This window comes from Mytilus edulis, chromosome 6 (assembly GCF_963676685.1).
Source record: "Mytilus edulis chromosome 6, xbMytEdul2.2, whole genome shotgun sequence".
Taxonomy (NCBI): Eukaryota; Metazoa; Mollusca; class Bivalvia; order Mytilida; family Mytilidae; genus Mytilus; species Mytilus edulis.
The window spans coordinates 24,030,800-24,044,031 of record NC_092349.1 but is presented as its reverse complement, the minus strand read 5'-3'; the positions used below and the strand labels follow the sequence as shown (position 1 = coordinate 24,044,031).

Here is a 13,232-nt window from a genome sequence, read left to right as displayed (position 1 = left end):
GTCGTGAATAATGCGTTTTTGAACACTAGATTGTCTATTTGCTGAGTAATGTGTTAAGTTTTGTACGTTCTCCTCACTGCTGATATTTAGTGTTCCTGAATACGGTAAAGTTTTAACCCGTCTTCCATAGAGAAGATGAGACGGTGTAAGCGGTTCATCATCGGTAAGGTCCGTTGATACGTGGGTTAACGGACGATCATTTTATATAGCCTCTATCTCGATCACAATTGTCTCTAGCACTCTAAAAGTAACTAGTGCTCGTCCTAACACTTTCTTTATGCAATTCTTGGTCAAGCCGATCAATCGTTCCCACCAACCACCATACCATGGTGCACGCTTCGGAATAAATTTCCACTGAGTTCCATATATGTTGAGTTGTTCCTGAATAGTAGTAGATTTTGTAAGCATTTCAAATTCCTTCGCTTCTGCGGTATATGTTGTACAATTGTCAGACATCATGATTTTTGGTAACGATTTGCGGCTGGTGAATCTCCTAAACGCTAGAATGAATGTTTGTTCTGTAAGGTCTTCAACGATTTCCAAATGTACAGCTCTAGTGTTAGCGCAGGTGAATAGACAAATATATGCTTTACTAATACTGTTGCTTTTTGTTCTCACATTCAATGCTCCTGTGAAGTCGACACCGGTTACGGTAAACGGTGGTGAATCATTAAGTCTGTCGGACGGCAGTGGTGGTGGGTCGGGTGTATGATATGGTCTTCCGGTAATTTTACGGCAAGTAACGCAATTACGGAGTATTGATTTCACACATTGTCGAATCGACGGAATCCAGTAAGACTGGCGAATAAATGTCACTGTACTTTCTAATCCAGTGTGAAAATTCTTTGCGTGTGCATCCATCACAATTAATTTACAAAATCTGTCTTTGTTCGGTATTAGTACTGGAAATTTAGCTGATTCATCAATAGGTGCATTGTTAATTCTCCCGCCACAACGGATAATGTTCATTTTTATCCATGTACAATCTAAGTTGCTTCACTAGCGCATTTTTCTCTGATTTGTTGTTTAAACTCTCAATAACATCAGGGTATTTACGCAGTTGCGAATCTCGAATCCATGAAGTCGAAGCAGTCTGAATTTCATTGACACTAAGATTTCCTGTTAGTTTGTCATTATTTCTACAGTTGTTTATGAATCGGTACATGTATGCAGTTATACGCAAACGTTTTTGGTATGAGCTGTAGCGTTGTATATCCATAATTTTACTTATTCCTTCATAAGATCTGATTTTCTGTAGCGGTTCACTAGTTGATTGTCCTTGCTCAATGGTAGTGCTAAGAATGTGTGATTCTTTATTCTTCCACTGTGGCCAGTTTGATTAGTCAGTGAGCCATTCGGGTCCTTTCATACAAAGATCCAATTCTAGGAATTTGGTTGCAGTTACTCCTCTCGATAGCATATCTGCCGGATTTGAATCTTTCGGACTGTACTTCCATGTATATTCTTGCGTAATTTCGTTAATTTCCTTCACTCGATTACTAACGAAAACGGGTAATTGTTTCTCAGTAGTAAGCCAACTTAAAGTTATCTGACTGTCACTCCATAATGTGACGCTTGTAACATCCAAGTGCGATTTCAAATGCTTGACGAGTCTTGCGCCTATCAAAGCTGCACTGAGTTCTAACTTCGGAATTGTTAACTGTTTCAGTGGTGTCACTCGATTCTTTGACATGATAAGTACGGTTTCTTTTCCACTGACTAAATATGTGCATGCTCCATAGGCTTTCAAGCTTGCATCCGTAAACAATTCTACATTGTCTGATTTTTCTTTGAAATACGGTCTATTAATTTCCAAATGTAAACATTCATTAATATATTTTAGTACACACTTCCATTCTGATGTAATTTTAGATGTAAGAGGTTCATCCCAATTTAATCCTTTCTCCCACAAAGTCTGCATAAGCATCTTACTACGCACAGAAACTGGACCAATAAGTCCGAGTGGATCATAGATTTTAGACGATTGTCTTAAAATCTCTCGTTTTGTCATACGTGTATCTTCAATATCGGTGTATTCCGGTTTGGCGAAAGTAAGTGTGTCGTTACAAGTGTTCCATCTCAATCCAAGCACTTTTATGAGTTCATCTTTGTCTAATACGCTGTGTGAATTTGCGCGGTCTCGCAAAAGTTGAGAATTTGAAGCCCATGAGTGCAAGTTAAATCCTGCTCTAATGAATAAGTCTCTTGATGTATCAAAATATTTCAGTAATGCACTCTCTGTAGGAAAACTCGACAGTATATTATCAACATACAAATCGTTCTTTAAAGTGTCAGTATATTCACAACGGTTCTCTCTCAAGTTTTTTTGTAGAACGGAATTCAGTATGAATGGCGATGAAGTGGCTCCAAATAATACAGACTTAAATCGGTAAATTGATAGTGGAGTTGATGGGTCTGTTGGTGTATCGAACCAAAAGAAACGTGTGACATCTCTATCCTGTGTCTCTAGTCCCACGTTCAAGAACGCCTTCTCTATATCAGTAGTAACGGCAAATTGGTGTAAACGAAATCTTAAAAGAATGCCGACTAAGTCATTTAAATTGAGTGGAGTAGTCATCAAACAATCATTAAGACTAGACGATTCTGGTGTTGCTTTACAACTGCAGTCGAATACGACCCTGATTGGTGTTGTTGTTGAATCTTTTCTCACAGCATGATGCGAAATATAGTGTATTTTGCTCTTTTCATCGGCCTCATTAGTAGTATCCACTTTCTCTATGAAGCCCCTTTTCTCCTGCTCAGCCATTATTTCGTATATTTTTCCAGTAGTTTGGGTTCTTTGCTAAGTCTTCTTACTACACTTTCCGTCCTTCGTTGTGCAATGGCTTTATTTGTCGGTAACGTAGGGTGATCCTCTTTCCATGGTAACGTTACAAAATATCTGTTGTCATGGTAACGAATTTGTTTCTCTTCATAAGTCTTTTGAATATCCATCTGTTCTGCTAACTTTGTAGTGTCAATTTTCTCGGTAGCCAGTGACTCTATTTTCCAAAATTTCTCCAAGTCGTACTCATCGGTTTTTGTTGCGATCATCACGTTCATCATTGAAGCTCTCTTGTATCCATCTGTGTCAGAGTTGTGTGAATGTAGCGTTCCAGACAACAGGTATCCGATTTTTGATTGAACAGCTGTCGGTCCTTCGCCTCGGATAATATCATTCTGAACGATTGACCAGAAGTAATCAGCTCCAATTAGAATAGAAATTTCAAAGTTTTCATCTGCTGTTACTGGGTGAGCTAATTTGATTCCTGACAAATATGTAAGTTTTGCTGCTTGGCGTACATATGTTCTCATCGGTACTGCGATCTCTGGAACGATCAAGACTCGAATCGGAAGTTTACCCTCTGTAGTTATGAGATATACCAATCCTTTACTCAAATGGCGAATTTTAGTACTATTTGCATTGTCTCCAAATACGGATAGGTTAACGCTTTCAGTTCCAGTAGGTTTGAGTTTCAATTTTTCGGCTAATTCCTCTGTGATAAATGAGCGCTGTGTGCCTTCGTCAAACAATATTTTTGCATCAAGTATTTCATGTTCTGCACTTAGTGGGTTAATTGCTGTCTTCAAAAGTACACGATCTGTCGTTTGCGAGTGTAAAATAGTGTCTGGTTCCTCCGCGTTGTGTTGAATTGTGCCTACGGTTATATCCCCTGTTGGTTTGTTGTCTTCATTTGTTTTAACATTGTCTTTGCAAATGCTGGTGTGATGACGTTTGTGACACTTGTTGAAAGTGTTTGTAGATTTACATGCTGACAAGCTATGGTGTCCTAGACAGTTAAAGCATAAACGATCTTTTTTCACGATTGACATTCGGCCATTGTAATCAGATACTTCAGTGCAATTAACAGACGAGTGTGGCTCCTTACAGTACGCACAGAGTGGCTTGGGTTTAGTGTTAGTTGCGTTTGTATTCTTGTTACCTCTATTTCGATTACTATAATTTGTATTTGTCAGAAAGGCGGCGGTAGCTGTAGGGTGTTCTAACTGTTCTAAAGTTTTGCCTGCATCCATAATATAAAGTTCATCGAAAATTCCACGGCGTAATTCATTCAGTTGTAAATCTGTAGATCTATATTGTCTGGCAAGATTTCTGCGGATTTCACCGGGTAGTTTGTTCATAATAATGGGCACTAAAAACGCTCTGTATGTGTCTTCACTTTGACCTAATGACTCCAATCCTCTAATGTGTATCTCAATTTCATCGTAGTATTTTTTCATGCTAGATATCGTAGATAAACTCAATTAGTAGCAAAGACCCTGAAAAACACGGACGACATCAGGTGCTCTATAAATATCAGCATATCTCGCTCTTGAAAAAGCGTCGAAATATTGTTCATATAGCAAACATTGGAATACGTTTTTTTTATAATATTTTGCCTTGAAGTTGAGGTTATAACAAATTACAGGGGCTAAGAGGGGAAACAGGCAAAAAATGTACAGACAGTCATGAACTGTAAAGTACTTGACATGGTTGTCGCACTCACCCATTGTTGTACAATAGAAAATGTCTGTACCAAGTCAGGAATATGACAGGTGTTTTCTTTCGTTTGATGTATTTGAGCTTTTGATTTTGCCATTTGATAAGGGACTTTCCGCTTAAAATTTTACTCTAACTTTGGTATTTTTGTAAATTTACTATTCACATTTGTTTTCAATAACTCTTTATTAAGATCTTCTTAATCGTTGAACTACAAAAAACTGCAAATTGATATTATAAAAGAAAAAAGAAATGTTACAGACTATGGATATACTGATTTGTGATAGCTCGTCGTTTAGCATGGAATGAGACAGGTGTTAAAGCTGGATTTATTGAGTCAGACTGGTCTAAGTTTAAACATAGTATTCCTAGCAATTTTGTATATATACACATGGAAAAAAGTATCGCAACATCGAATTAAAATTCAAATGAAAACAACACTCTATATTGTTTTATGATATAATTTGTTGAAACGAACTAGTTAAAAAAAGTAGTATATCGCTGTTCAAACTCATAAATCTATGGACAAAAAAAACCCATCGGGGTAACAAACTAAAACTGAGGGAAACGCATTAAATATAAGAGGAGAACAACGACACAACACTACAATGGAACACACACAGAAACGGACCAGGCATCAGACAAAATCCCACGAGAATAATAAATATAACATCAAAACCAAATACATGAATTTGGGATAGACAAGTACCGTGACACGTCTTATCTCTATGTGAATTTACACTAAAAAATAAGAGAAAACAAACGACGCAACGTTAAAATGTAACACACACAGAAACGAACCATAATATGACAATGGCCATATTCCTGACTTGGTACAAGACATTTTTAAAGGAAAAAGTGGTGGGTTGAACCTGGTTTTGTGGCATGCCAAACCTCCCTCTTTTATAGCCATGTGAAATATAACATTAAGATGACAACTTAACACCACAGGACTACACTATAAATAAATTTGAGAACACTATTGACAAAGAAACACACGAACAACAGCCAACAAAAGGCAACAAGTTGAAAATTTTAATACGCCAAAAGTGCATTTTTTCCACCCAAAATCTACTAGTGACGCCCAGATTCAAAAGTTTGAAAGCCGAAACAAGCACAAAGTCGAACAGCATCGAGGACGAAAAGATCAAAAAAGTTGTGCCAAAAACGGCCATGGTTTTCTGTTAGTTACCAGAACATCCCTATTATTTAGAATAATTTATACTTTTGCATACAGTAAATTTACAAAATTACTAAACAAAAGCTGTACATGATAAAACTGAAATATTAACTAATTACAGAAAACAACTGCAATACATTACATAACCAGACAATTTCAACACAAAATGTAGACACATCCGAATAAGTTTAAATCTGAACGCCAAGTGACGTCATATTTGAAATTGTAAAAAATTACAAAAAATGACGTCATTTGTGAATTTGTAAAAAAGATTCAGTGTGATTCTTCACAAATATGAATTATTGTAACCCAAAACAAGAAATGTGTATCTACGATTCCCAGTTTTATAGAAAAAGCTCTGTTTTATGAGATGGTGAAGTCGATCCTTCAACTGAGCATGGGGAATAGTAGTATATAACGTAGAAAAGTCAAAAATTTTAATGTTGCAGCAAAATTGCAAAGATTGTGATTGAAGGTTAAGCAGTAGATCTTTCGAATTTTTGAGAATCCACATCTTGTTAAAACCACTGGAAGAATATATCTTCTCACAATATTTTCGAAGCCCATCTTTAACTGTAGAAAGAATAGTAGTGAGTACTTTAGAAAGATGTTTAGTCGAACATTTTGAAGACCCAGCTATGTGTCGTTCTTTATATGGAGTTTTGTGTAATTTATGTATCCAGTATAAAGAAGGCAGGTTTTCTTCGTTTTCTTTGATGTTGATACCAAGAAAGAAGGACAAATTTATGATTTTTGTAAAATTTCGTCCTTGGTAAATGATGTTAAAGAATATGTAGGATTACCAGTAGTTTTATCAATTCCAAGCTCTGTAGTGAGACATTGCAAATAATGTTTTTTTACATTTGAAAACAATATTATTTGAGGCTTTACCTGCTGGAACAACGACATATTTGTCATGCAAAAGGATAAAGCATCCACAACCTCCGGATTGTTGAAAGGATTAGAAAATCTAGTACTCATATTACATCGTAGTTTTTGTTTGCGTTTCTGAATGCATGATCGAATAGCTTTGATCCATTCAGACAAAGTGTCCAGTTCTGGTTCGTCCCGTTCGCGCCTTACCCATTTTCTTGCATAGTCTTAAACTGCATCCATTAGTAAATTGAAATTGTTTAAGAATAAATGTCAACTGGACAGGTTCTAATCTGCACATGCAGCTACTGTACCCGTTAACAATAAAAAAGGATGTTTTTATCCTCATTGTTTTCGACTCTTTAAAAACATCTAAGATTGTAAAGTTAAGTGATTGAAACCATGTAATGGGTCCTCCACAATCCTCAACTGCAGCAAGATGGCAGATTATCAGCATGAGATAAGGAGATATGTCGCTGTGACAAATTGCACGTTTTCTTGGTCATCACCATTCCACTAAGTTTTTTTGTGAATACAAATCCGCAACAATTGATGTTAAAGACCTACCGAGATCAGGACGACCCCCTATAGCATCAGCTAGGGTAAACTAAGTCTTATGACGGTTGGTCAGAAGGAAACCCTTTGCAAACAGTACAATACTAGCGGTTGTCTTACAGGAGACTTCAAACAAAAACTGTTCGAAATGGACTCTTAGCTTCTGGTTATTAATATTGATTTCTAATATTGTAAAGTTCGATTACAGAAAAAGTGGTAAAATGCATTTTTTTGTAGGAAAAATACTTCATTTTGTTATCAAAATTGTGGTTAATTCATGCATATTTTTCATAGTTTTTTTCTTATTCATTTTAATACCATTAACAATGTTTTAATATTACATACACATATTTTATCATACTCGAGCCAAAAACGGAAGGCTACATTTCCAAAGTTTAAAAAAATCAAGGTGTTGCAATACTTTTCCCATGAGTATATATTGACCCTATAAGGAAGATCACATACACATGACCAGATTCTTTTGTTACAAACAATTTACAAATATATAACTGAATGTGTTTGCCAGTGGTGAACATGCAGTAATGAATTAAAGAGATCATGAATTGTACCATTTGAATGTTACATTACACCGACAGAATGATCAGTACGGGTCAAATAAGTTATTCTTTACCTGAACGAAATTTTTTGAATTGATGTATTTCAAATTCTCTTTTATGTTGCCTCATATTTAGACCATATGTGCGTCTAAAGTACTAATTTTTATGTCTAGTACCTTTGATTATTTTGAACAATCACTATCTTCTATATATGCCACTGCTAGTGGGGGTTTCGTGACGGTCCGAGTAGTCAACACGTCAACACTTAGCCATGGCGTTGTCAGGTTATTTTCGATTTATGAGTTTAACTGTTCCGTCGGTATCTTTCGTCCCTGTTTCATGTATTTATCAAATTTCATTTAAATGTTCAAATATTTTACTGTTTATATAAACTATACCTATTCAGTTTATACAACAACTTCATTATAGTCATTACTAAGAAACCAGTTTAATCCACCTTTAATTAGTAATAGATGACAAAGCATAAAAAATCAAAATTCAAATGTTTTGCTGGTTGTTATCTTGAACTATGCGATTGAATGTGAAAATATTAGTTGTTACAAAACAATATAAGCCCAAAACGGTGACGCTTGGAAAGAAAAGTATAATATAACCATATAGTATTTAATAAAAAAATCTTATCGTGCTTATTACACATAATACCTTTAATTTTAAGCTGTAGTTTTCTTGAAAAGTTACCAATTTTTATACAATATTCTCCACTGTCATCTGATTTAACTTTCTTTATTATAAGTTTGTGTTCTATGCCTTGACTGGTCATTGTACAATTTTCGTTTAATGATATTTCTTTGCCATCTTTCAGCCAATTTACAGGTTGATTCTCAAAGCGTACTTTACAGGTCAAAGTTGCATCTGTTCCTTCTGTGCACTCAATATTGGAAGGACCTTCCAGAAAAAAATCTGTGAATAAAAATTAATTAAAATGTTTCGTTAATCTTTCAACCAGCTTCATGTTAATAGATGAACGTGTTACTCCCGGTTGTATCACAGGCAAATTAGTCAGCACTTGTTTGTTGATATGACTTATTATTGACATGGTCATTGTTTGTTACTTAATTGTTAATAAAATGTTTATTTCTTTGCAGCAGTTAAGTGTTCTACGCGAAATTTTCAAATTCTAAGATGAGTTTTTTTATGCGTATTCTGAAATTCTTAAACGAGTACTCAAAAAGATGATTTTTTAAAAAGTAAAGTCTTATGTCATGATTTAACGTTTCATTTATATCCTTCAAAAACTGTTATTTATTGTTCAAGAAACATAAATATTAATTTGAATGAAGTATCAACTATTGTATGCCATATCAATACTGTTTTTGTGTTGTAATCAGTACCGGAAATAACTCATTTGTAAATTAGTTTGTGTTAATCACAAAAGATTACTACTCGAAATTTTGACAGAAAGTGTACAGTTTTTATGAATAATTTTATTGCAGTTAAAAGGAAAAGAGTCAATAAGGCCCCTATTTGGCCAAATATAACTGCAAATTTTAAAGTTATCATACATATTATTAAATTTGTCAAAACTAGACTTAGGTATAAGCTATTAATAAAATCACATTGAATTAGTTACCATAGCAACAAACCAAGACAATTTTTTCATATTTTGTCAAATTTTGTGATTTTCATTGTTTTTCGTCAAATTCTAGTAAATTATTGATTGAGAAAGTATGTGCACACCCAAGAAACAACTGTATATTTGGTGAGATACGGTCAATATATATAAAAAAGCTTCTCTTAAATTATTTTGTTGTTTTTGCTGCGAACGATGTTTTCACAATGGAAACAACGACGGAATACTGCCTAAATTTTGTATTTTTCATCGTTTTTGTGAAAACAATAAATATTTTGACGCAATTATGACGTTATCAGATAAAAATCTTTATATTTTTTTATTTAAATTTATTGAACCTATATAGATGATAGATGTGGAATGAGTGCCAATGAGACAACTCTCCGTCAAAGTAACAATGTATAAAAGTAAACCATTATAGGTCAAGCTATGCTTTTTTCAACATTATGACCCAAATTTAAATTTGAGATAGTTGTCAAACGTTTTATTTTCTTGGGCCAAAATCTTAATTCCCCTACTCCTCTAAGTTTGAAACCATCGAGTCGTTTCATGACATAAAACTGCTAGACATTGATCTGTTTAAGATATTTTTGTAATCCCGCAAGTCAACGTGTCAGGCTTATTGCAGATTTTATTCTCAATCTACAAGTCCTAAAATATATGCGTTGGTTGCACTAAAAAAGAGACCATACATTTAAACAACGTTATTTTGTAGATTTTGATGGTAATATTACATTCAATTTTATTAGCAGACTCATAGAAACTTAATCAACAGAACGAGTTTATAAAGACTGAACTATTCTGGTGTAATTGCTGAGAAGGAGATACTAACGCATTGAAATTAAAATTAAGATGCTTTACTGGTTACTAGCCTAAGTAATATGATTAAATGTTCATATATGCATTAGTTGGTACAAAACGCAAAAGGTAGACAACGATAATATTTGCCAAAAAACATTTTACAGAACAACATATTATTTATACCTATAATTTTCAGATGAATTGTTCTGAAAAACTTTCCAACTTGCATACAATATTCTCCACTGTCTTCTAATTTAACTTTCTTTATTATAAGGTCTGTGCCTTGATTGGACATTGTACAATATTCGTTAAATGTTATTGCTTTGCCATCTTTCATCCAATTCACAGGTTGATCCTCTGAGGATACTTTACAGGCCAAGGTTACATCTTCTCCTTCTATGCACTCAATATAGGAAGGGTCCTCTATAAAATAATATGCTAAGTAATGTTTTCAGGAAGTGTTATGTAATAAATATTCGAACTAGATAACAAGCAAACTGCATTATAAAAATGAAACCATGCCTAAATACATATTGTGCTGTCTGTATACAGTTACGAGAATGTGTTGCATTAAAATATATACTTGATGTCATTCACCAAACAGAGGAATCTGATTAGTTAGATGGTTTAATTGTCTGTGCACGTGGTTGGCATAAATCCTGATATCGTCTGGGGGAACATAAAACTGAATTCACGCTTTAGGATATATCATTTTATTCTACCAGTTTTGCAAAAGACACTGGCTGTTCGCCTTAGACACACAAGCAAATGACTTAATACTGATTTTTGCAATAAATTAGTGAAAACTTGTGCTTGAACCACAGTTATATTAGTAGAGATCAGAGCACTAGCTGTCACTTTTATGTTCACTCACTTTACTCAAATTCACATATACGACTTATCATACTAAATGCATTTTCAAATAAAAAAGTCTAAAATTAACAATTGACGTCCGCAATTCTTGTGTATTTTAGTCTAGCCTCCACAAATTTCACCATCGAGGTGACCTTCCGACGACTACCGACGGTTATATATCCCGAAGTGAACAATTTTAAAGGGGGTAAACACCTATTGGTTTAAAGGTAAATGAAAATGCCACATCAGTAATTAAAATACGAGAGACTACTCCGCTTTGAGATACCATGCTTAAGTTGAGATGTTTCTCTAATGAACTTGAAGTATTTAAATGATTAACGGCAGCATTTTTTTCAGCGCATTGTGCGCATTTTGGCAATTAGTTTTTCTTCAGTCAAAGGTATAGTATTTACATCTCAATAGAGCTTGTCATTGTTTTGGACAGTGCCGAACTGATTGACCGCTATATGTTATATGTTGTCCGTGTCCCGAAAGACAACATTGTGTCTTTGTCGTAGATTCCTTTTTCTGTTCCCGAAAATTACACTCTTGTTTTGCACAAAGCGGAAACGTCTAACCCTTTCTATTTTCCAGACATTGGTTTTGTTTAATACTTTTTTCCCATACATAACATCTCTAAACATACATAGGGAAAGTTCTAAATCAAATTATACCAGTAAAACCCCGTCGCATGTTCTATGCGCTTGAAATACTTTCTGTACAGTTTGGTCATTGCAATTGGTAAGTTTTGTCACACTAGTTTTACAGTTATAAAATATTAGTGACTTTGTTTCCTTTCCTTTTCCCTTTTTGTTGGGGTTGGTGATTGGGGTCTTTTGCCAAAATGCAGACCATCCGGTAACTCTAAATGTTATGTTTTTTTTAGATTTCACGTTCGGTGATTCTTTTCCTACTGCAGACGTCCTAGCAGGAGAAAAGAAAAAAAGCTAAGGACTTTATCTTACTTTGAATCAAAAGAGCACACAGTTTATAAGATTAATATTCCTTGTATTGTTGTTGAACGTTTTTTCAACATCATTGGTTATTTCATGGCAGTTAGTTGTGTTGGCGGAGGAAGCTAGATTGTCCGGTGAAACCACTTTCCGTTGGTCTGAAAACACACAATCCTAGTAAATCAAGATTGGAGTCGATCTCTCCTGACATTTGCTGGATTTGAACTCACAACGTCAGTGGTGACAGGCCAATGTCACAGTGGTTACACTATTTATACCCCGGACCTCGTCAACCGAGGCTCAACTGACTCAATCAAGTATTGCGTCATTTCAAAAGATATATTGCTAAGACAAAATTTACAATATCGGAGATGTATCTGTTCTTCATGTAATCTGAATCTAATCTTCAATAAATTCGTGATACATTGACCATATTTTTCAAGTTCAATACATAACGCATTATAAGTGTAGCAAATTCAAAAGCTGATATTTTTCCACTTTCATAATTTCTTACTATAATTTGTTTTGCCTAAAAGTCTCCCTAAATATCTCCGAATGTATAACATTACATCATTGTACCTAGAAGAACTTCAAAGTTGTTAAACACGAAATTGAGATTAGACAAAAGAAATACGTACCTTGTCCAAGGAATGGCATCTCATCTGAAATTAAATTTTAGTTTAAAATGGTTGTACTGTAGATAATGCTGATATAAGTAATACAAATCAATCAACATTCAACTCAAGAAATAATAAACCTACAGAAATAGGAATATGTTGTTTACTTATCTTTAATTTTGACTTTACTCTTATTACTAGAATAAATAGAAACATGCAAGTATATTGAAATTATATTTAAACGTAGAACTATAATTTGGATATTCATCTTAGTAAGAACTCTAACCATTTGAAACTCTATCCCATGTGTCGTTCATATCAAACAGGTTACGATATGTTTGTACGCAAACAACAATAGCATCCAGCGAGCACGTTAAATGCAGCTCGGTATATAGCAAATGACTAAAACAGCATAGAAATATTAATAGTACCCTTTTTATTTTATCCGAATAAAATTAACATGAGAATGTGTTTATATGGCAGAATATTATTTACAAGAAATAAGCAATACAAAACTCTTTCTAATTGTTTTTGTTGTCTTCATGAATGTGCTATCTAAGATTTTTAAGTAATACGCACTGAGTATCATACACAACATACCTTCACTTTCGGGTCTTTTTCTCTTTTTTTTCCTATAAAATATTACAAAAAACACAACTGCAACTGCTACTGGAACGACAATTCCAATTATGATACCAGCACTGAAATGTATCAACATAAAGGCTATAGATGTAGACAACATAGGAATA

The 13,232-nt window shown here is 34.3% G+C and overlaps 3 protein-coding genes across 3 annotated transcripts; all 3 read right to left on the bottom strand.

Moving 5' to 3' along the window:
• Window positions 1–201: 201 nt before the first annotated feature.
• Window positions 202–969, bottom strand: LOC139526293 (uncharacterized). The gene has a single exon (XM_071321421.1). The coding sequence runs from the start codon at window positions 967–969 to the stop codon at window positions 202–204; it is 768 nt and encodes a 255-aa protein (XP_071177522.1).
• Window positions 970–1,339: 370 nt separating this feature from the next.
• On the bottom strand, window positions 1,340–2,767 carry LOC139526292 (uncharacterized). Its single transcript, XM_071321420.1, has one exon. The coding sequence runs from the start codon at window positions 2,765–2,767 to the stop codon at window positions 1,340–1,342; it is 1,428 nt and encodes a 475-aa protein (XP_071177521.1).
• LOC139526290 (uncharacterized) lies at window positions 2,767–4,242 on the bottom strand. Its single transcript, XM_071321419.1, has one exon. It carries the CDS (start codon window positions 4,240–4,242, stop codon window positions 2,767–2,769), a length of 1,476 nt encoding a protein of 491 aa, XP_071177520.1.
• Window positions 4,243–13,232: the final 8,990 nt, after the last annotated feature.

What these genes read in the sequence shown, in the direction of transcription:
- LOC139526293 (XM_071321421.1), bottom strand. Translation starts at nt 969, where the DNA reads ATGAACATTATCCGTTGTGGCGGGAGAATTAACAATGCACCTATTGAT.
- LOC139526292 (XM_071321420.1), bottom strand. Translation starts at nt 2,767, where the DNA reads ATGGCTGAGCAGGAGAAAAGGGGCTTCATAGAGAAAGTGGATACTACT.
- LOC139526290 (XM_071321419.1), bottom strand. Translation starts at nt 4,242, where the DNA reads ATGAAAAAATACTACGATGAAATTGAGATACACATTAGAGGATTGGAG.